Genomic DNA, 24,938 nt, shown 5'->3' on the forward strand with positions numbered 1-24,938 from the left:
TGTTCATTCTCTTGGGGGGTTTTCTTTCTGTGTTCTAAGCTCAGATAGATTCATAGATAGATACAGCCCCTTAGAGAAAGAACATGAATTGCTTTTGTTTGTCAGGGAAATCAAGCAAGAAGAAGCTTGAGACTGATGATTATACCCACACTCAAAAACCCTCCAATCTCTCTCCTTCAGGTAAATTTTCTGTCTTCGGTTCGTGTTTTACTTGAATGTTTCTGTCATGAAATGCATTTCACTGACACAGAGAAAAAAGGCACCATTTTTGTTGTGCCCATTATCTGTGATCATGATTTTTTTTTTTAATTTCTAAATGGGTTTGTTTGTTTTAATCTGAAGTTATTGGTTGTGGCTTGTGGGTATGTCTTGGACTGATCAAAGTTTTGTTCTTTTTTAGTCACTGGGTTTTTTCTTGTGAGAATTGTTGAATGGTTCTGTGTTTTCAATTTGGAAAGCGCGTTTCACTGGAATTATTGCCTTTTAGGGGAAAAGAAAGAGAAAGATTACACTTTGGTATTGTTTGAATTGTTTCCAACAACATAATTAATTTTAGTAATTGTTATTCGGTTGTAACGCACCTTTATGGCAGTTTCTGCTAACTTTAATAAGCTTTCTCTCTCTTCTGGGAATTCATTGAATGAGTTTTGAACGTTGAACGGTATATTTTTGAAGGCTCGGTAATAATGATCATAGTCATCACCATCATCAAGCTCAATTTGTTTTTTCTTTCTGGTTGATGGTTTGATCCATAAGCCCAAGCTGTGTGAATTGTTATTTTTGTGCCTTATTTGGCTTCAAACTTTGGTGGCTGCATTATCTGTTTTTTTTTTCTTATATTTTTTCTTTAAACAATTTTGTATGTGCTATTTTGTTTGATATCTCTCTGTTTTGTGTTCTTTGGTGTGTTGCAGATAAGGTCAAAGTTGAATTGAAACCAAATGTTAAGAAAGAAGATACTCCAAAGAATGATCAACTTGCTCAGGATGTGGGGAATTTGAATATGAAACAGGATGTTTCCATTGAAGGAGAAGACAGCGGTAGTCGGGCAGAGATATTCACTTTCGACGAACTTACTGCTGCGACCAGAAATTTTGCATTGGATTGCTTTTTGGGCGAAGGAGGGTTCGGCAAGGTCTACAAAGGATACTTGCAGAGAATAGACCAGGTTTGTGAAAAAAAAGTTGGGAGCAAAAGATGGAACTGCTGATGTATTGAACCTGATTCTACTCTTGTCATTTACTTGCATATTTATAAGGTTAATGGATTCATGTGGCATCATGTTAGATTGCGTGTTTATAGTTTCTTTGATTTGTAGGTTGTAGCTATTAAGCAATTAGACCCTAATGGACTTCAAGGAGTTCGGGAATTTGCCGCGGAAGTGTTGACACTGAGTAAGGCAGACCACCCTAATCTGGTCAAGCTGATTGGATTTTGTACTGATGGAGATCAGAGGCTGTTGGTTTACGAGTATATGCCGTTGGGATCGCTCGAGTATCATTTGCTAGGTATATATTATCTCAATTTTCTTATTATAGAATACAATTATATGTTCTTTTGTCTCTGGTCCATCTCATTTCCTCTTTCTTGTAACTGTAGACCTTCCGCCCGGTAAAAAACCACTTGATTGGAATACAAGAATGCAAATAGCAGCCGGTGCAGCTAGGGGGTTGGAGTATTTGCACGATAAAATGAAGCCTCCCATCATATATCGTGACTTGAAATGCTCTAACATTTTGTTAGGTGAGGGGTATCATCCCAAGTTATCTGATTTCGGGTTGGCAAAAGTAGGCCCGAGCGGTGACAAGACACATGTTTCAACAAGGGTGATGGGTACATACGGGTATTGCGCCCCGGATTATGCGATGACAGGTCAGTTGACATTCAAGTCGGATATTTACAGCTTCGGGGTTGTTCTTTTGGAACTCATCACGGGCAGGAAGGCCATTGACCATACGAAATCCGGCAAAGAACAAAATCTGGTTGCTTGGGTATGTCAATGCTCTTTACCTATATTTATACTTAACTGATAACCCCTTGTTTGTTCACTTACCTTTGTAGTGATTGTTGCGAGCATAATTAGTTGTATTACTTTTGGTTAAGTTTGTGGTTACTTCTTTGTTATCTTCTCTCATGTTTCAAATTTTCGATGGTGTCCTATAATTTAATTGGCATGGGAAGTTAGTTAAAATATCCTAGTAGGGATTTATAGGACACTACTGACTCTTCTGAACCATTGCAGACAGATCAGCTTCTTTTTTGTTGTGAATTTTCTTTCAGGGACACCGTAAAGTTTGGCAGCTAGACATTTTTTCCGAATCTTGTTCATTTTATGCACTTCCTCCTTGAAAAACTATTAGACAATTAGTTAGGAGCTTGACCATAAAAAAAAACCCATCCCCCTCGCACTTTTTCTAAGATTATAATTTTAGTCATATGAAATTTACAAGTTTTAATCAATTAGTCTGAAAGAAGGTACATTCAATGTTTTGCCATAGTCTTGAAATACTGTTACAAAAAGGTAATACTATGTATGCATGTATTAAGCATGGGGACTATGCATCTTAATAGCTCGAGCGATTCCATGCTGTTCAAAGCGGTGCCTAGGGTTAACCTTAGCCCATCAAGCATCTTGGTGAGGAAACAAAACCCGATCTGAGCTCTCACAGTGAAGTGAACATCCTCTCTGCCACATTGAGCTCAATGCTTGGTGGTATGCCTTTCCTTTGTTAGTCTCTCGAAAAATAATGTGTTCTAATTTTCATGCCCTTTTTTGTTTTAAGGTAACCGGCTTCGGCTGTCTGATGCCGTAATCTAGCATTAAAAAGTTTCCATATTCCCATTTTAAGCATGCCGAGTGCATATACCGCACGCATTCTATCTCATTTCTGTATGCTGTCAATTTATTTTCTGCTTGATGATTTGTGTGAAGTTCAGTTACCAGTTTGAGAACTATGAACTTAGAGTACTTGTTATTTGTTTTTCAGGCAAGACCGTTATTTAGAGACCGGAGGAAGTTCTCAGAAATGGTCGATCCTTTGCTTGAAGGGAAATACCCCGTGAGAGGTTTATACCAAGCTCTTGCTATCGCGGCGATGTGTGTTCAAGAGCAGCCTAACATGCGGCCGGTTATAGTTGACGTCGTCACAGCTCTGAACTACCTCGCATCGCAGAAGTACGATCCTCAAATTCCTCCTGTACAGGGCTCTAGAAGAGGTCCGAATTCTCCGAAAGCGAGAAGGGATGATGACGGTAATGAGAATGAGTCAGAGAAATCTGTAAACTAGGAAAGGTAGGTTAGATTGGTATATTTGTCTCTGTTCATAATGTGAATGTGCCTAGTTATCAATTTTTGTTTGATAGAAAGATAACTTGGTGCCTCAAATGTAAGTCTTTCACATACAGAAAAAAGAACCCCAAAAAAAAAATCACCTTTTTAGAGTACTCCTTGGTGTACATTCGAGCTTATCTTGTTCTATAAAATTTCTCAGCTCCTTTCATCATGGTCTCTACTATAGCTTTTTTCTTCGTATTTCTTTTGGTAATTTATTTTGAAACATGTTACATGCTCAATAGATCTCAATAGGAATCCACACCAAATATTGAAGAATGATTTGTATGTTAGTAAATAGGGGATGCTTCCGTAAAGACGCGTAAAATGTCTTTTTGTAAAGACACTTACGTGCTGTGTTATTATTGAACGTATTAATGAACTGGTTATTTTTTAATTTCTTAACAAATTAGAATAAAATTAATTTTTTTTACGGATCTAAATTTTTAGGAATTTAAATGTCTGCAAAACAAAAAGTTAGAGATATATTTATCTTTTTATCAAAAAATTGAAAGATATTCGATTTAGATTATTTAATTTGATTGGATCGAATCGGGTCTAATAATTATAATGCAAATAATTAGGTTTATTATTATTGTTATAATAAACTGATTTTATTCTGGTTTATTAAAAAAATTATTAACCGATTTAATATAACACGTATAAACATTTTAAAAAAAATATTTTTAGTGTCTTTATTAAAGTGGTCTCCTAATAAAAAATGATACCACAATCCATGACAAATATCATGAAACTATTTTTTTTTCTTTAAAAAAATGAGACAAATTTTAGTTGCAATTTTGAGTTTGAATTTAGAGTTGATATTTCAAAGAAGTATTCTCTATTTGTTTGAAACACTAAATCTAAAACCACTTGGACAAATCTTAGGAGAAGCAAACAAAATGATGATCCAACTTGTTGAATGGTGTTGTGCACTTGTGCCATAACGATAAACAATACAAATCAATAACTATAATTTAAATAATTTCATGTTTTGATTACGTAAGTATCAGATTACATTGATGTATTTACTAGTAATAATGTAATATAAATCGATTCATTCTTAATGAAAAACAAAAAACATCTTTAAAATGAATAAATATAGAGAACTAATCTTTAATTAGTCAATATTAGTCATTTTTTAATTATAAAAACTTTTATTTTTTGAGAATTTAGATTTTAAATTTTAAGTTTAGAACTGAAGATTTAATATAAAAATAAATAATATTAACTTAAAAAAATTACTTCTCTAATTGAATTTAATATATGTAACATTTTTTTAAGTCCATATCCAAACTGTGGTATGAATGTAACTAATTTGATCCCAGAAACTATATATTTACCTAAGTATGAGTTATTTTCTATTTTATAACTCAAATTTAACACTATTAAAAAGAGTATATATTTTTTTAAGAGAAAAGGAGAATTATGCAATGCAAATAATATAATAATATAGCACGTGAGTTGCACATGCGGACACTTTCCCGCCAAAAAGTTGTTAACGGGCGTAACAACCCTAGCCAGAAAACGAAATCACGAGCTTCTTCTTCCACTTTCATAGCTCTTCACCCTCCTTCTTCTTCTTCTTCTTCTTCTTCTTCTTCTTCTCTACGTGCTTCGAGATGCAGCAGAGATCTTCAAGCTCGAGCTCGCGCTTCACGGGCGACGAACACAGAGCCATCAACATCGCCGCAGAACAGCAGCAGAATCAGCACACCAAGCGCCGAAAGACCACTGAAGACAACGAATTCCTTGACGGCCTCCCGATCTACCACCTCCGCACCGCAGCTCCCGTCCGGAGGGATTTCTCCAGTCGCTCGTCGCGCTTGCCGCCGGAGAAATGGATCCATGCTATCCCCGCGCTCGTTCTGCTCTGCCTCTTCACTCTCTGGTGGTTCTCTTTTCCAGGTACCTCAACGTAACTTCCTTCGTTGTTTCTTCAATCTCATATATTCCTATCGCGCGTGATGTTCTTTCATGCTTATTCTCTTATTATCTTTCCTTATTTGGCCGGCCATGTTATCACGGTCAAGATTTGTATTCAGATTTAGGATGCAAGATTATGTGAAAATAGAACAAGCCGCAAGTAATATTGGTTTGCCACTCAACGTATGTGTTGATTTGGAATTGAATTACGTTCGTTTTTGTTGAGTGAAATCTTTTTTCCTTTTTCTATTCTGAAGCAGTTGATGTGGAGATCAATAATGGTAGGATTACAACCATAAGGCAGATCAACATGCCGCTACCTAACGATTCTCGTATTGATCTCACAATACTCGCAGTTTCAACAGCATCACCGATTCCTTCAATTCCTTCCCGGTAAGAATTTTGAACTCTCTTTGGATGAATTTCAGGAACTTCTTACATAGAGTGCATTACAAGAAAACTATAACTGCTGCTACATGCTTTGTTGAATTTACATACAATAAATTAAAAAAAATGGTGAAAACTGTAGAAACTCTAGATTTGACATGACATCATCATCAATATGGCATAGCTGAATTTTGTGTTCTGTGCGCTATCTAATGCAGGTACGGCCAAGAATTTGGGCAAACTAACAGTAGTTTGGAAGATCGGGGTTTAGCCTTTAAATAAGCAACTCACTGGCCTCTCCTTCTCGACAACGTCCAACCCATAGGCGCATAGTTGACTTCTTGCGTGATGGCTGGACTCTACAACAGTCCCTCCTTGGAGACTGCAAAATAATACAAGCATATGGTTCAGTCAGTAAGAGAATCGTTTTCAATGTTTTGATATTGATTTTAGCACATATGTCAACACAAACATGTCATAGTAAAGTACACTCTCTGATAGAAATGAAAAGATATAGAAATTTTTACATGGTTGAATTTAATATGCTACACTGTTGCTATTGCATTCAAGATATAGTGAATGTGAGAAATAAGCTAGATAGCTAATTATAGAGCTAAGCTATAAATGACATACAGCACAGCAATCTTTTCGTTTTCACTTTCTTTTATGGGTTTTCTTGCTATAGGAGAATTTAAAAAATATACTGAAGAAACAAACCAAGTTGATAGTGTGTCATTATTGTATACTAAGCATGCATATGAATGAGGTTTGGAGTATCCCTACCCGTTGCCAGCGGAGAGGATCTGGCCTTTTTGAAACAATGATGGTATTGATTTTCTCTGGTGACTCCATCTCCCACTTGCACTCAAGACTCCTGGATCTCAAGCGAGAATAAGTGCCAATAATTCTCTTTCTGACTGGATCATATCGAGTTCTGTTCATGTAGTAAATAAAAGGTTTCTGACATGCGTTTTTGCTGAAAGGCCTTGTGTTGAATGAATATCCAGTGTAATCAGCTCTTCTGTACCAATTCAGGAAGGTCCGAGTGGGCATCTCTAGCTCTCGAGGGGACATGACTCCCCTCAGAACCTGAACGACATAGCCCCATGAAACTGAAATGGACCAATACCTTTTATTGTCAAAGCAGATTGATTGTTGCATTATGCTAGCCGAGTCTTGCTTCACGGCTTTCATTAGGTGTCGTAGTGATTCCACTCGATTCATGCTTGGGAATATTGGCTGCACTATATCGAGGTGGTGCAATGTCACTAGTGGGGTCACAGGATGTGCCCCTAGAAGTCCTAACAGGTCCCCGTACACATCATACTGTATAAGCAACCAAGATAGATATAAGCAATTTTCAATTCCCAATCCTTTCTGAATATCACTAATTATTTGAATATAACCACCACTGTCTTTGTTTTAGATATAGCATCTATTTACATACATTAGATTCATTCTAATTTACCTGGTGTTAATCATAAATTACCTGATGAAAGCCAGCTTCCTTGGTTACTGGGACACCTAGCTCAGCCATGCATGCTTGCATTCTGTCATCACTGCCATATAATGCAGGGTATCTCTGCATGCAACGATCTTGCATCTTTGCAAGCTCCCTAGCCAATGGATAGCTTATAGCGAATCCTCCTCCACCATATGCCATTGCATACGAGAAAAATATGTTCTGGACGTGGCTTTCGGATGTGCTTCCAACATAATAGAACTGTGTGTGGTCGTACTTGGACAGAACCCTAACCAAGTTATCAACCACAAACACTGTGTCATCGTCTCCCATCATGAACCATCTCACATCCTTCATCCCAAGCTTCAGCGTCTCCGTTACCACCCTTGAAATCCTCAATGCAGATCTCATTCCCTGTTTATTCGTGTATTTGAATTCTGATGTATCCGCTGAAACCCGAACCTGTGGTAACCCTTCGCTTGGATTTGTCTTCACTTTTTCATCCAACCACACCACCCCTCTTGTTTGATTAGGCTTCCACCACACCTTGATGTATTCCTTCCTTATGTTCCACAAATTTGATGATGCCGCTATCCCAAAAACAATGTGCTTAAGCTCTGTGTCATCTCTTTGGGATAACTGTTCAATGGGTATCTCTTCTTCATCTTCCTCTTCTTGTCGTTCCACCACCACAGGTACCACCACCTCTTCCTTCTCTTTTTTCACTTCATCATGAACAACAGTATCTTCAACCGTAGCAGTTATAGTTGTGGAAATGTTATTAGCAATCTCAAGTACACGTTCATCCGTGGCGTTTTCATCTTCTAAATTTCGCACCGCCGTGGGACAATTTTTCTTATGGCCTGTGAAGAGGAAAAGATTGGAAGAATAAAGGATGTATAGTAAAATCATGACAAGGATGAACCAAGTGATGAAGCGTTGCCTGAAAGAAGAGGGCATTTGGTTCTTCCAGTTTAATCTGTGAGATTAATCTGTTCCTCCTAATTAGTCCTTAGCTTCCTCAGTTCCTTTCTGGTTGTTGCATTACTATTTCAGCTCCCAAGTGTAGGGATGGAAGAAAGGTGGTGGTGACAAAGGCATTCAAACTCAGAATTGTTCGGATCGCACTGAAGGAGAGAGAGAGAGAGAGACAGGGGGGCATTGCTATTTTGTTTCCTCTATGGATTAGATGTTTGTGGGTGTGCTTCTAAGCCAAGGTTATTGTGTCATGAAGCGAAGTTGAATGCGGTTAAAATGGAAGCAACGTTGAAAGTTGCATTACATGTTTGGTTTCTAACATGTAGTACTAGTACCTCAATCTTTGTCCCAATTCGAACAAGGATCATCCTTTGGGTTTCTTTTTTTTTTTTTGGTCTGTACTCTTCATTTTTTTACCAGAAGAAAAAGCTGAAATGCTCTATCATTTGTTTTTGTTATGGCTCTATCATATCTTTGTGGACAGCTTCTTTCATGCTTTTGAAATTTTGGGCTGGACTCAATTGTATAAAGAGAAATATGTTGCAATTTGCATCACTTTTATATATTTTGTATACTTTTTGTGGCATAAAATAAATTTGTCATTTTTATCAATTATTTTTATTACTAAAACAAATAATATATAATAAAAGTACACAAAAATAAATAATGTATATAATATTTTTCCTGTATAAAAATAGTGTCGCAACTGTGGCTCATTAGTGATTTTGGTCGTGTTGACCTATTTTCATGCAGCATACTAGTTTGGTAGGACATAGTATTCTCTTACAGGCCAAAGTTGTTTACAACAAAGAAAGAATTTTTTTTTAAATATAATATTTACACAACTTTAATGCTTATAAAATTAACTAGACGCATAATATGATGATATATATTCATGTGTTCCTAATTTCCTATCTTTGTCCATGAGCAATGTCTTTGTATCAATGAGGGTTAACTCTCTTCTATCACTTTGTTTATGAAAAGATAAAAATAATATATGAAACAACATATTAAAGTATCAATGTTGGAAATTGGAAATTGAAAACAATATATAAAAAATTGTGAACAAAACATATAATTGTGCGGATGAAGATTATTAGAATTAGAGCTCAATTGTTCAATTCAGATTTAGTTTGATTTGATATCTCATCTATATACCTTAATACCTAGCCACTTTACTTTAACCTTCGATTAGATTCGGCATCAATCGACTCACATTTCGAATCATGTTAGTGGTCCTTACTGTTAATTTTCCTGATTTCTTTTAATTTCCCAGATCCACACGTACATTTGCTGTATGTGGATCTCTGCATCACTTGTCTTTATTTCCTTATTAGGGATGAAAATGAACGACAGAACCCATGTGGCAGTATAATCAAATGAATAATAATGTGAGGATCTTGTCGCCACCAAAAGTCCAATTATATGAAGAGCAATAAGTACTATCACCATTCACTATATAGTATTCACTCAGGACTAGAAGGAACTGCTGCAATCTGAAAGTGATCTAAGGCAAGCGACACTTGGGTGACAGGTAGAGAGGATAGACTTCAAATTTCATCTTAATTTTATAGTGAAAATTTATATATAGTTGTCTTTATGTGAAATTGATAATCGAACATTGTTAAATGATAATTTAATCAAATGAGTCCCGCTAGGGAGATAATGGACTATTTATACAATGTATACAATGAGCTATTGAGTTACAAATATTATCTAGAATAATCATCCGAGTACTAGAAATGATAAACATCTACCAAAAGTTTAAACTGATTTTAGAGTTCATCAATGATCAAACTCTGGACCTTTCGAATCTAGTGTTCTAATTTTAAATTTCACATGAAAACAGTAATTTTTTCCTAATTTTATTCATTTATTTAAATTTCATCTTAATTTTACAGAAAACATTCACATATAGTTATTTAATGTAAAATTGACAATCAAAAACCGTTAAATGATAATTTAATCAAATGTCAAATTATTTAATAAATTTTTATTATTAATTTTACATAAAAATAAATGCAGATTAATTTTCTATTAATTTTATTCATTTGTTTAAATTTTCCAATTTGCATGATTTTTGCCTACATCTTGATCAATTTAACCTAATTTGTAAAAAATAAATTTATTTTCATTCATAATATTTAGTCATTAACACTTCGTAATATCAAATATTATTTAAATTATTAGCAAATAAAATTATTAGTTTAATGATATTAAATACTTGTAAAAAAATAAAAAATTTGATTTAAATTTTTTTTTCGTTCATATATACATATATTTTCATGAACATATACATCTCTACCAAAAATTATATTTTCCTTTTAATAAAACTTTCATATTTCATCATATAATAATGAAAAAGTCGGTGTAGTATTTATTTTTCCCGCTTCGGTGTACGTAGTATAATTCAAAATGTGATTGAGCCGAGAGAATTGACTTTCTCTTAACCAAGTCTAAATATAAATTATTGAGTTAATATTTGAAATGGCCTTTGAAATTTGATCTCCGACACAATTTAGCCTTTAAATTTTTAATTGATTCAAATTGTATTCTGAAATTTTGACCAGTGTCTCAATTTGGTCTTTTCGACGTTTTTCGTCACCAGAAAACTGACTTGACAATTTTAAATGACACATGGCACTGTAATAATTAGATGACATGGCCAAATTTTTCAAAGCATCAATTTAACCCCTCACAATTTGAACATAAACCTAACGGTTTGATAAAAAAATTATAAAATAAAATAATAAATTACATAAATATCTTCATCTTCTTCCTCTCACATCTTCTTCCTCTTCTTACATCTTCTTCAACATCCACCATCCAACAATCACCATTGTTATCATCACACTAACCACTGCACCACCAAAATATATTATAATCGATTATTAGATCTTAATGGTCTTTATAAAAAAAATATGAAATAATTTTGCAAAATGTCATTAATATCCTTTTTCTTTATTATCTTTTTTAAATATAGAACCTCGAGTTCTTCCATCAACCTTTTCAAGTGTGGCCATTGACATTCATGAAGGTTGAGGCGCTATGAAACTTTTCGACAGGGAATTGCTCTCCATATGACCCTTACTTCATGGCACTTTATCACCTATATATGTAACTAAGCATTGTAATTTGAGCTTGTAAAATTTCGATCTTTCTTTTCTGAGATTTCAATTTTTAAATTTGTCAAATAGGCATCGACCAAAAATTTTACATCCATATTTATTAGGACTCTCAAGACTTATTATCCTAGGTATTAATAGGTGTTAATAGAGATTTGGTGGTTTGAGATTAAAAAGTTAAATATTTGAAAAAAAATGAGTCAAATGAAAGAAAAAAAATAGAAAAAATAGCAGTTGTAATAGAAAAAATAAAATATAAGAACTAACATTCTTAAACTTTTGTTGTGTATTATGTGAGATTATGTTATTTACGATAGGAGACAGGGAAGGAACAAACAAAATTGAATCAGGCGTAGTGATGTACAGAAATGAGAGTGAGAGGGAAAAACAGAAGAATAAAAAAGGGTAAAATTGAAATTTTAAAATAAAATTATTATTTAAAATATTTAAATATAAATATAATTATTATATAATTAATAAAATGGTTGAATCTTAACTATTAGTTCAAATTTTCAATGATTATGATTCAAAAAGAATTTTGAACCACCAAGAATCAAAATATACTTTACCCATTTAAGAAAACTCCTAGTATGTTAAATACAAAAATTATTTGTCACTAATAAAAATAAAAGTTTATCTATTTTGTGTTTTACGGAGACATGTTAAGTTTATAAATTAATAATTTTTTTATTAAAAATATAAAAAATTTTAAATTTTTAATGTATTTATTTTATATTTATTAAATGAAAATATTTAAAAAATTTTAATAATAATAAACTTAACATGTGTACTTAGTACACACATTAACTACTACGATTTGGGGGAATTGGGACTGCGCTAGGTTTTATGTTCAAATTGTTAGGGGTTAAATTGATATTTTGAAAATTTTGGCCATATCATCTAATTGTTACAGAGCCACGTATCATTTAAAATTGTCAAATCAGCTTTCCGATAATGAAAAACGTTAGAAGGGCCGAATTAATACACGAGTCAAAATTTTAAGGTACAATTTGAATTAATTAAAAATTTAAGAACTAAATTGAGTCGGAAGTCAAATTTTAAAAACCATTTTAAATATTTACTCATAAATTGTTTTTAAGAATTTTTGCACTAACTATATATGTTATTCATAAAGCTAGATATGGACGAGTACATAGAAAAATTATTGAACATATTTGACCGTGATTAAAAAAAAAAAACAATTTCCCTCGTACGTACTTATGCAACGGACAATACGCATAATATATAAAGAGAAAGTATAAAGAGCTAATAAAATATGTGTATAATGTATATAATAAAAGTTTAAAGAGTATTAAAGATATAATAATTAGTGTTATTCTTTTCTATCAGTTAAAACTTTTGAAATAATAAATGATATCATGACATGGTATTAAAGTTTTAGATCAAAAAAATTAAAAGTTTGATCCTTGGTAGTTATTTTAGATAGTATGAGTGATATTTATTTTTTAACTCAATAATTTATATACATTGTACAAATATTTCATTGGCTCCCTACTAGACTCATATACAAATTCATCACATGGTTATGGGACCTCATCACCAACATTTCTGGGGGCATCGCCTACTCATCGTTTTTATCTACTATCTTCATTTTTTAATATACATGTATATGAGTTGGATAATTCATTTTATTTTGACATTATTGTATTGTCTCGTATATATACACTGTTCATCATATTAAACATTCACAAAAATTTAAAACTAAAAAGTATCATTTTAGACAATGAATAACAATGTGGCATAGTGTCCGAAGAAGGCAACATTCTTTTACTCGAAATCAAAACAAACAAAGTTTCAGCCATGCATGCAAACTTGCAGGTTATTAGGTAAGGTTAGGGCAATAAAAAATAGTTGAGAATCGTTATTATACTGTTTAATATAACATGTTTATATTTTAATTATTATTTTTTATGAAAATATTTTTATATGAAATAATGTATTAATCATTAATAGATATATAGATTTTAATTATATTCTAGAGATATTTATTTGCTTGGAATTAGAAACTTAATTAAATGTACAAATCCATCTCATCTCATCAACCAATTATCATACTCTAGCATGTAACGATTGACTTAATGATTGAATAATGTAATATGTTTTTTCCTTCTTTTTTTTTTTGCAACTTGGGACTTGGGAGGTATCTATGATTGATTGATAGTTGAAGTATAACTTATCTAGTTATATGTCCTAGGTATCCAACTATAGACATCACCACGAAGTTGAAAATGATCAAGGAATTGAATTAACTGAAATTCGGTTACGTTTATTCATCACTACATCAAAATTATTTTTAACTTTTGGCATGCAACTTTATACGAAATTAAAATCATATATATTTGTTAATAATGTAGAAGACATATAATGTGTGGTCTCACGTGGACCTTGCAATCAATCATATCTTTGTGACAAGCTCCAATTTTGTGAATAATGCTATATATCCCTCTTTTTTTTTCTTCACTAAAATTATTATTATTAATTATAGAATATATTTTAAAATATAAAAAATATATTAAAAATAAATTAAATTGTATATATATTTATATATAAATACATTATGGAGGATTCGGTCATTAATTTTTGGTGCCTCCAAGTATTTTTTATATACATATATTAAGAAGACTTAATATTTTGTTACTATTAGTATTGCAAGTATGAGAAGTGTTGAAGTTAGTTTCACATCAAAAAAAGCATGAAAGAGTGATAGATTTATAAAATGAGAAACTCATTAATTTGACAGGTTTTGAGCTCATCTTATGTTCAGTTGATGAAGGAAGCAAAAGAAAGTTTTTTAACTCTTGAATACTATTGTATTCTATATTAATTCTACTATACCACTACTGTATATAAAGGATCGGAACATTCCTTTGATGCATAATTGATATATATGGAGAGATTGAATTCAATTATAATCCGAAAGGTGTCCTTGTTGTCTCGATGGGATTTGGCTGGTCCCAAACACAGAAACCTGGTACTGTTCTTCTGGCATAATTAGCAAACATTGTCATAGTCTTAATTTCTGTTGCACCAATTTGTGTCGATCAAAACAAACCATTCATCTTTAATTTACTTAATTACCCTCCCTCCTCCACACGTTTTAATCCATCCATTTCTGAGGTCCTCATAACATCTTAATTCTGAATTTTACTGTATATAATAAAAGAAAAAAGAGTCCGTGACAATGAATTATTTGTACAATATGTACAATGAGCTATTAAATTATAAAATGAACATCCCACATATTATCTAGAATAATCATCTGAGTTCTATGGATAATAAACATCTTTCCAAAAGTTTAAACTAATTTTGGAGTTCACAAAGGATCAAATTTTTGACTTTTTTCATCTAGCGCTTTAATACCATGTTATGATACTACTCATCCCAAAAGTTTCAGCTGATAGAAAAAAGTAACATTGGTTATATCTCTAATACTCCATATTGTACATATTGTACAAATATTCCATTGGTTCTTCATACTTTTTCAAAAAAAAAAATTATGGTCAATATTTTTGTTAAAATTTGGTCAACATTTAACTAGTAGAAAAAGAGTGAATAATTTCATATTATTAAAAATAATAATAATAACTAATAATAATTAATTAATAATTACAAATTATAAAATTTAATGAACTCCTCGCATTGGTCGTGATGAAATATATGTATCATCACTATGACATGCATGCTTCAATTCGTTCCACCACAATCAGTATACCCGGCCCCCACTATAATTGGTTCCCCTTCAAATCCTCTATAAGAAGAATCAACAGCAACAACAACAAAATTCATCGATTCATCTTATTTAAATATGCATATGCAACTGCTACTACACTAGTCTCTTCAGCTACACAAATGCTACCATATATACATAACTTAGTTGCACATTAAAATTAAACCCTCCCATTATTATTCCCATTTCATACTACAACTACTAATTCAGGTTATCATAATATAATTAAACTGCTACAGAGGGATATGGAGGAGAAAACATCCTCGTCGCCGTCAAACAGAACGACGTCGTTTCGGGGAGACCCTAGCGGCACGCTCCAAGTGTTGTCCAACCCTTCTTCGAACGAGAAACCGCCGCAAATCTCATCGCCGTTGCGATCTCAGGCTTCGAAATCTGCCCCTTCAGAAGCGTCCATTCCGTCGGAGGCGGCGGCGCAGAGGGCGGCGGAGTGGGGACTGGTGCTGAAGACAGACGAGGAGACAGGAAAGCCGCGGGGAGTGGCGCCTCGGACATCAGGCGGGGAGGTTGGCGGCGGAGCGAGTAGCAGCAGCAGTAGTAGTAGAGAAGTGAGGGTGGCGCGTGGAGTGCCACGTGTATCGGAGGATGTTAGAGCTGCGCTGTCGACGTTTCAACAGACGTTCGTAGTTTCGGACGCGATGAAAGCAGATTATCCGATTCTGTATGCGAGTGCTGGATTCTTCAAGATGAATGGTTACACCTCCAAAGAAGTCATTGGCAGAAACTGGTATCCACTCTTATCTATCTCCATCTTAATTAAGCTGCAAATTTAGGTACAATTAAAAATAACTGTAAGTAATCATCATAATACTTGAGAGCTATATAGAATATTTTGATAAAGGTGAAAATTTAGATTTAACTAAATTTTCTTCTAACAATTTTTAAGTATTAATTTTATATAAAATTGACTGTAGTTGAGTCTATCGTAAATAAAACTAATAGAATTCAATTTTTTTTAATAGCTAGGAACAATATGCTACACATTAATTATGCCTATGCAAATGTTTAATTTTATGCAAATGTTTGAGAGTCTGTTGTGCGTGCAGTCGGTTTTTACAGGGGGCAGATACAGATCCAGCTGACGTGGCAAAGATAAGGGAAGCTCTGAACATGGGGACAAGTTATTGTGGAAGGTTGCTTAACTACAAGAAAGATGGCACTCCCTTTTGGAACCTTCTCACTATTTCTCCAATCAAAGACCATGATGGAAATGTCCTCAAATTTATCGGGTAATTATATATATCTATAAATAATTATTAATTTTAAATATTAAAAAAAACAAATAAATTCTTTATTTTTTAATTTAAAAATACATAATTTTTTTACTAATTAAAAATATAAAAATATCATTCACTTTTTAAGATATGAGACATTTAAATTTTTCATCCAAAATATATAAAAATAAATTAATTTTTTAAAAAAGCTTAAATGTCTTGTTTTTAAAAGGCGAAAGACGTTTTTATATTTTCAATTAGTCAATAATTTATTTGTCTTTGAAATAAGAGGTTAATAACTTATTTGTGATTTTCTTTATTTTTTATTAAACAAAGAACTTTCTAGCTATTTATTATATTCTATATTAATAATTTAGATTTAATATTTATGATTTAAAATTTTAAATTCAAAATTTTAGAAATTAAAACTTAGAGTTTAGAATTTAATATTTAAATTTTAGGATCGAAAAAAATACTACATTACTTATTTTTTTCAAATATGTATTGGTATTTGTTGAAAAGGATAAATAAAATATAATATTATTATATTAAATAATTTAATCAAATATATTATTTTTACATAATAACATCTTAATATGAATAACGCCATATATATATAAGAACTCATTGTCGGTTAATTAGCCCCCACTATACTTTCCCATATCGTACGAACTAAATTGTTTCATTTTAATTTGGAGGTATATTAATAAATAATAATTGAATCAAGTAGCATATATATATATATAGCTGGCTATTAACGATATTTGTGATTTGTATCATATATATGTCATTGTCTTGACTATATATTGGTTTGATTTGATGGGGCATATGCATATGTATATATAGCTTGGGACCTTGTAGATATAGTGTCCAAAAACAATTGATGACTTTTAGTTGGTATAGTCATTTTATAGATATAAGTAATGTATGTCTTATATGAAATCACAGGATAAGAGTTAGGGGAGGCCCCCATTGAATCCCAGTTATGATAATGACCACTCTCTATCTCTCTCACAGATTTCCTTTTCTTTCTATTTATTAATAAACTTCTTGTGTCAAATTTCAGATATATCATATATCTACTTATTACTACTTGTTTGTAGGGTTTGGATATATTAATAAATAACATTAAGTGACTGCACAAAATAAATATGGTGATAGGTCTCTGTAAACATGGTCCTACCATGATAGGAATATAATGTTACCTACTAACTATATAGCAAGAATTGAATTGATACTACGTTTTTGAAATAGTTCTTTCAAATTGAAGGAAAATAAATAATTTGTTTGAGGGCAGTAGGGTTGTTCGCGGATCGGATCGGATCCAATATTCGCAGTTTTTAAGGTTAGATTCGATCCGATCCGAAAGTTTTGTGGATCAGATTCATATTCACAATTTTCAGATCGGATCTAAATAAATATCATAAATATTGCGAATCGAATCCGATTTATAAACACCTCTAAACAATGAAACAATTGTTGTAAATTTTCATTCTGTTTGATACTTAGAATCTTAGATACAACTCAAATATATAGATGTAACATAATGATGTGTGTTTATAATAACATACGTTGCATGAAAATGAAAAATGGAAAATGGGTACGTGGCAGAATGTTAGTGGAGGTTAGCAAGCACACAGAGGGGTCAAAGGAAAACATGTTACGCCCCAATGGACTCCCTGAATCATTGATTCGATATGCCGGTATGCAACTTTTCCACACTCCTTTTCATCAAATCACTTGTTCAAATTAGTTCAAAATATATAAATAATTTATATTATTAAAATTTAAGCTTTGATATTTAATACTTAAAGGATAAAATATTGATTAAATATTAATAAAAAATAATAAATTTTGTTGGTTATTCAATGTTACTCTTTTACATATTATAATATGTAAGAATTTGTTTTAATTAAATTGTAAAAATTTTGTATATGAATATTTTATATTTTTTTATACTATGTTATTTGTTATAATGAATAAGAATTAAATTTTAGATTTTTACCAGTATAATTATGATATTAGTAATAAATTATTTATCCCAAAAATTTTATTTGATAGGAAAAAACACATAACAATTAGAAATATAAATATTTAAAATTTTCGGAATAAATCGTTTTACGAGAAACGATAGCCCTATTAAAGTGGAGATTTTTTTTTTCAAATAAAAGGAAGTGAGAACTAAAATAAACAAATTAAATAAAAAAAACTTGAAACTTAAGCATATACCATTACTAATAAAAAATGTTTGATAATAAAAAAATTAACTAAAAATAATTAGAACTTGTCTTATTTAATATTCATTAATTGTTATTAGAATTAATAAATGTTAAATAAAATAAATTAAGTTTTTTTTATTTCTCTAACATTATCAATTTCAATTACTAATAAATATGTAATAATAACATAGAAATATGATGATGCAAATGCAGCTAGAGAGAAAGAGAAGGCAGGGAATTCAGCAAGAGAGTTAGTGGAAGCCATGAAGATGAAGATGAAGAGGCTCAGTGAATCAAACACAAACTCTAATGAGTCCAATAATAATAATAAGAAGAAGAACAACAAAGCAGCTCCTCCAAGATCATCATTATTAAGAAGAAAATCAGATAGTAGCATCATTACTTCTTCTACACGTAAATCACTTTCAGAACATTCTAGAAGCAACTCAATGCTCTCTCGCGTTCCTCCTCTTCCTCTTAACAACAACAAACATACTAAGACTACCTCCCGCCGTCGCCTTTCTTTCATCGGGTATGTCCGCTATAAACTATCAAAATTGTATCTGAAAGATTCATACATTAACAAAAATAATTGAAAATGATAAAAATTTTAAAATAGACAAAAAAAATGACCTATCATGATTGTTAGACTTCATCTTTTGAAATTATTTTGTTTTGCTATATTATATAACAGGTTAATTAGGAAAAGTATGTCGAACTATGAAAGTTTTAACTATGAAGCTGACGAGGACAGTGACGAGGAGGATGATAATGATAATGAAGAAGGAGATTATGACGACTGTAATGTGAGGGAAAAGAGAAAGGGGTTTGATCTTGCTACCACACTCGAACGCATTGAGAAGAACTTCGTCATTACTGATCCAAGGCTACCTGATAACCCTATAGTAATAACATCAGTAAAAATAATTATCTCTTACATTGATCACGTGAATAATTATTAAATAAAATGATGTGATTGCACGACTGTAAAAAGTTCTGTACTGACTTGAATTTATTTAATTTTCACATGCTGGTAGTATAAAAAAGTTTTGTATAAACAACAAATCGTATATTTTCACAGTAGCAAAAATAATTAATTTTTGAATTCACAATTTAAAAAGTCTTCTAGACGCATCAATCTAAGTGAATGATCGATCATGTAAAACGCTTAACACTGTCGAGTGTATATATACATTTTATTCTGCAGCAGATGGTGAAGAAGCTAAAGTTTGTGTATGGTTTTTCAGATCTTTGCATCTGATAGCTTCTTGGAACTTACAGAGTATAGTAGAGAAGAGATCTTGGGAAGAAATTGCAGGTAATGTATGTGCATGCATTAAATTAATTACTACTATGAAAATGAAAAACCAACATTACTTACTTTACTTTTGGTTCATAATAGATATATTATATTATGACATACAAATAAGGTATAAATTTAGTCCCTAGAAGTATGCATTCAATAAATTTCATTGTGTAATTAATTATGCTTCTAACTTTTCCACAGGCTTCAATTATTATATGTATAATTGTTTCTATGATCATAGTGATGCTTATTTTAATCTTGATTCTATTTGGTTGACTTTAGATTTCTGCAAGGACCTGAAACTGATCGAGCTACAGTGAGAAAAATTAGAGAGGCTATTGACAACCAAATAGAAATTACTGTGCAGCTCATTAATTATACAAAGAGTGGTAATAATTAATATAAGCTTCTTTGATTAACATTTATTCTTTCTATATCCTTTGATTACTCTGCAGTCTGTACTCTACAGAGAAAAACAACAAATTTAACAATGTAAATCTTATTATTCTACTTGCTACTGAAGATTCTTAATTTCTACTCAATAATTCAGGTAAGAAGTTTTGGAATTTGTTTCATTTGCAACCTATGCGAGATCAGAAGGTAAGGAACAACACGCACACGCACGCGCGCACACATATCGCGCACACATATAGATAATCATACTAAATTTAATTAACCAGTTTTAAGATTGTGTTTTTCTTAACAGGGAGAAGTTCAGTATTTTATTGGTGTTCAACTTGATGGTAGCCAACAATTGGAGCCTCTTCACAACTGCATTGCAGATGATACTGCCAAAGAGGGACAATTATTGGTCTGTTTAATTTCTAATCATTAATTAGTTCTTGCAATTCTCTCTATTTTACATTGGATAATTGTTGGTATGTATCTGTGTTGATCAGGTAAAACAAACTGCTGAAAATGTTGATGATGCTGTTAGAGAACTTCCAGATGCTAATATGGTAATTAATTATATTTATTTGGCCAGTCTTGTTATTATTGAGTGCTCATAAATGTGTTTGCATGCATGAACCTTTTCAGAAACCAGAAGATCTATGGATGAACCATTCAAAAGTTGTTCACCCTAAACCTCATAGAAAAGATGCTGCTGCTTGGGCAGCTATTCAAAAGGTTTGTTACTAATTTTTCACTAAATATTCCACTAATTAATTAATTAAGGGTAAATTATGAGGGTATTATGGGGTTTTTGCAGATTCTGGATAGTGGAGAACAGATAGAGTTGAAGCATTTTAGGCCAATAAAACCTTTGGGAGCAGGAGATACTGGCAGGTAGGTCCACTACAAGAAATTATTAGAATAGCGATCGAGTTAGCGACCAATCCTTTTCTAGACATAAAAATATCTGATCGGTCGCTATTAGTAACCGATTTTATAGGTCGCTAAAAACGGTCGCTATTCTAACAATTTCTTATAGTATCTTTTAATGTCAAGAAACATTATTCTTCTGAATTTCGATTTGATTATTTATTGGATTATTTTTTTTTCATAAGTGTGTATTTGGTGGAGCTATGTGGAAGTGGACAATACTTTGCAATGAAGGCAATGCAGAAAGATGTGATGATGAATCGAAACAAGGTGCATAGAGCTTCCACTGAGAGAGAAATCCTTGACATGTTGGACCACCCTTTTCTTCCTGCTTTATATGCTTCCTTTCAGGTTCATTATTATTATTATTATTATTATTATTATTATTATTATCATTTCAATTTCAAAGAGAATATATATAATGCATTCAAATACTTACTAGCTTCTGATTATTGCATTTGACATCATATATACAGACTCAAACCCATGTTTGTTTGATAACTGATTACTGCCCTGGTGGTGAATTATTCCTACTTCTTGATCGCCAGCCATCTAAGGTTCTCAAGGAAGATGCTGTCAGGTACCTCTCTCTCTCTCTCTCTATATATATATATAATAACAAAGTCTTATCTCACTAGGTCGACTATATAAATTAAATAATGTCATTGTGTATCATATTTATAGTGAAATCGTTTATGTATAAATTTTCTTTAACCTTGTGTATGATCTTCTTCAGTTTCCCCTTATCAATATACCTTTTTAGTCGGATGTTTTACCAATATTCTTTTCACATGTACAAACTATCTAAAATAATATTCTACCACATTTATATTAATAAGTATTATTACAATTTTTTTTCACATCCTCATTTTTCTTTTTGTCTATAAAAATTTAACCGCTCATTCATCTAAACATCTTTATACTTGTCTCACTAAGCTATAAGCTTATGTCCATGCTTATATCTTTTATTACTCAACACTTTGCTTAAATCAAATATACTCTGTCATTCTATAATTTTGATCAGTCTGCTTAAATTTTATGTTTTAATTACATCCTTCTGAAAAGATCTTTAAATTTCATTTATGTATATTCTCATTTCATAAGCTATTATATATACTAAAAATTTAATTTTAATGTACTATTAGTATAACGTGCATCTAATTATAAAATGACACATCAATAAAAATAATTACTTTTCAAATTGATTGCGTGAATACTAATCACTAATTCGATTGAATAACAATAACAGATTTTATGCTGCTGAGGTAGTGGTTGCATTGGAGTACCTTCATTGTCAAGGTATAGTCTCTTATCTACTACTAATGATGTTGCTAACTTCTCGTTTAATTGACAAAACTTGTTAATTATTTGGTGAGAATACACTAATACAGGAATAATTTACCGAGATTTGAAGCCAGAGAATGTGTTACTTCAGAGCAATGGACATGTTTCTCTAACAGATTTTGATTTATCATGTTTAACATCCAGCAAACCACAGGTATCTTAATAATAATCTCAGTTTAATTAAGAGATATATTAATATACCTTTGATTACTGAACTAGTTTCATTTATATTATATTTGATTCTTATATATATATATTCACAGCTTATAACTCCAACTACAAATGAAAAGAAGAAACATCAAAAAGGTCCAGAAGCTCCAATATTTTTGGCAGAACCTATAAGAGAATCAAATTCTTTTGTTGGCACAGAAGAGTATATAGCTCCGGTTTGTTATTAATTATTTCTGCTCATCAAATCAATGCAAGATTATGTATATATATTGAAGCATACATCACATACATGATATGATTAATGTGTTTTTATTAATAATTAAGCTTGTTGCTAATTAAATACACATTCATCCAATTTTTATCGACAATTTTATTCAATTCTTGTGCAGGAAATTGTAACTGGTGCAGGCCATACTAGTGCTGTTGATTGGTGGGCTCTAGGTAAATTTTGATTTTTATTTTAAAAAATATTACAATAAATAAAAGAGTTTAAATAAAAAAATATTTTTATATAAAATATTATTAAAATATTATCATATATTATATTAAATAATTTAATCAAATGTATTAAATTATGTAACATAATTTTTTACTATCATGTTTACATGAATATATAACTTGACACATAAAATATTTACACTATTTATTCTCTATATTTATATATATTCATGAATCCTACTTAGAAATTGTTTGGATCTGGTGCAATAATATTTTTTCAGGAATTCTTTTATATGAAATGCTTTATGGATTTACGCCATTCAGAGGAAAGAATAGGCAAAAAACATTTACAAATATTCTCAATAAGGATCTTAAGTTTCCCAAAAGTAAACAGGTGAGATTGTTTTATTTCCATCATAATTATTTACCAATTTGTAGATTTTTATTATTAGGATTTAAAATTTAAAATTTAATATTTAGAGTATAAAATATTGATTAAATATTAATTAAAAATAATAAATTTTATTGATCATGTAACATTCTTATAATATAACAATATTTTCTCATTATTTTTTTAGAGTAAGTAATAAATAAATTTCTAAAAATTTATACTTCAGATAGATTAATTCTTAAAAAAAATTATTAAAATTTTTTAAAATAACAAATATAGACACACTATCTTTAAATTAGTCCCTATAATTAATTTATTATCTTAAAAAATTTTATTAATATTTTTTTAAGAACTAATTTATTCAAAATATATATAAATTCTGATAAATTTATTTTTCATTTTACTTTTTTTTTAAATAATTACATCTACTATAAAGTGTTGCAGCCATTATACTACAAATTAAACACTATTAAAATTCTTAAAATGACTCTGATAAAATAATCTAAATAACCTCAATAATAATAATAATAATACTAATAAGAATGGAGTGTGTGATTATGCAGGTAAGTCTACATGCAAAGCATTTAATATATGGATTGTTACAAAAAGATCCAAAAAGCAGAATGGGTTCACAAGGAGGAGCTAATGAAATTAAGACACACTCATTCTTTCGTGGTGTCAATTGGGCCCTCGTCAGATGCATGGTAGTAACATTCATAACTATAATAATTAGCTACTTTTTAATTAATTAATTAATGCTCATATACTATATAATCATCTTTTTAAAAAAATAATATTAGTACAATACTTATATCTTTTTCAGAATCCTCCTACACTTGATGCTCCTCTATTTGAGAAAACTGAGGAAGAAGAAGAAGAGCAAGTAAAAGATGTAAATTCAGACATAGAAGAAATAAATATCTTTTAGAAATAATGTTCTTCTTATTATCTCTCTATGATTATATGTAAAATTTAATTTTTGATGCACAGTGTAAATTATTTTACATATTTAGTTAACTCTTTTATATAGTGCATCGAAATTAAATTTTGTATATCTATCTATTTATTTATCTATATAATAATAAAAATTATTATGTAAATTTATAAAGTACTTGATTAATAAATTATACTCATGCCATTTATAAAGTGACATGTCATCTAAATTCTATATTCTTGTATTGTATATTTAGCTAAAATATGAAATTATTAACAACATCATGGAGTGCATTATATTATATTTAATAAGCACTCTATTAGCATCCAAGAATGTCTCATTTTATTCATTATGATATATAATAATAAGGTTTATTGAAAAGTTAATGGAATTATGATTTCTTTTATTTGCTTTGGTGTTGGCCAGATGGGCCAGTTCATTGATTATCAAAGTTTGATCATTTATGTGCATTCTTTTATTTTAAAATAACTATTATTTTAACAATTTCTATTGTTAAAAAGTCAATACATTTAAATATATAATTTTTAATATATAAAAAAAATTTGAAATAATAATTATTTTATAAGGTACTCATTATTGTATAATTTACTAATAATAAAACC

The 24,938-nt window shown here is 30.9% G+C and overlaps 4 protein-coding genes across 5 annotated transcripts; 3 read left to right on the plus strand and 1 right to left on the minus strand.

Moving 5' to 3' along the window:
* Positions 1–3,503, plus strand: LOC107476905 (probable serine/threonine-protein kinase PBL7; the record flags this gene model as incomplete). 2 transcript variants are annotated; one of them, XR_008007143.1, is given in 6 exon segments in its annotated part: positions 1–180; positions 915–1,168; positions 1,319–1,508; positions 1,600–1,991; positions 2,572–2,713; positions 2,988–3,133. XR_008007143.1 is itself a non-coding variant. In XM_016096846.3 (5 exon segments), coding segments are annotated over 5 exon segments (1,233 nt in total). In that variant the 3' UTR covers positions 3,288–3,503.
* Positions 3,504–4,953: 1,450 nt separating this feature from the next.
* On the plus strand, positions 4,954–5,654 carry LOC107477093 (uncharacterized). The gene is made up of 2 exons (XM_021139605.2): positions 4,954–5,239; positions 5,518–5,654. Exons 1-2 carry the CDS (start codon positions 4,954–4,956, stop codon positions 5,652–5,654), a joined length of 423 nt encoding a protein of 140 aa, XP_020995264.1.
* A 45-nt stretch (positions 5,655–5,699) lies between these two features.
* Positions 5,700–8,275, minus strand: LOC107477153 (uncharacterized). Its single transcript, XM_016097119.3, has 3 exons — positions 7,134–8,275; positions 6,428–6,970; positions 5,700–6,026 (listed from the first exon to the last, which is right to left on the minus strand). Exons 1-3 carry the CDS (start codon positions 8,064–8,066, stop codon positions 5,919–5,921), a joined length of 1,584 nt encoding a protein of 527 aa, XP_015952605.1. The 5' UTR covers positions 8,067–8,275; the 3' UTR covers positions 5,700–5,918.
* Positions 8,276–15,003: 6,728 nt separating this feature from the next.
* Positions 15,004–24,335, plus strand: LOC107476904 (phototropin-1-like). The gene is made up of 21 exons (XM_016096845.3): positions 15,004–15,702; positions 16,022–16,204; positions 17,801–17,892; positions 18,622–18,940; positions 19,103–19,313; positions 19,656–19,726; positions 19,997–20,103; positions 20,265–20,314; positions 20,421–20,525; positions 20,614–20,673; positions 20,753–20,842; positions 20,925–21,001; positions 21,223–21,388; positions 21,514–21,617; positions 22,287–22,336; positions 22,429–22,535; positions 22,645–22,767; positions 22,942–22,993; positions 23,272–23,384; positions 23,945–24,085; positions 24,205–24,335. Exons 1-21 carry the CDS (start codon positions 15,203–15,205, stop codon positions 24,307–24,309), a joined length of 2,826 nt encoding a protein of 941 aa, XP_015952331.1. The 5' UTR covers positions 15,004–15,202; the 3' UTR covers positions 24,310–24,335.
* Positions 24,336–24,938: the final 603 nt, after the last annotated feature.

The sequence above is a fragment of the Arachis duranensis genome, chromosome 3 (assembly GCF_000817695.3).
Source record: "Arachis duranensis cultivar V14167 chromosome 3, aradu.V14167.gnm2.J7QH, whole genome shotgun sequence".
Classification (NCBI taxonomy): Eukaryota; Viridiplantae; Streptophyta; class Magnoliopsida; order Fabales; family Fabaceae; genus Arachis; species Arachis duranensis.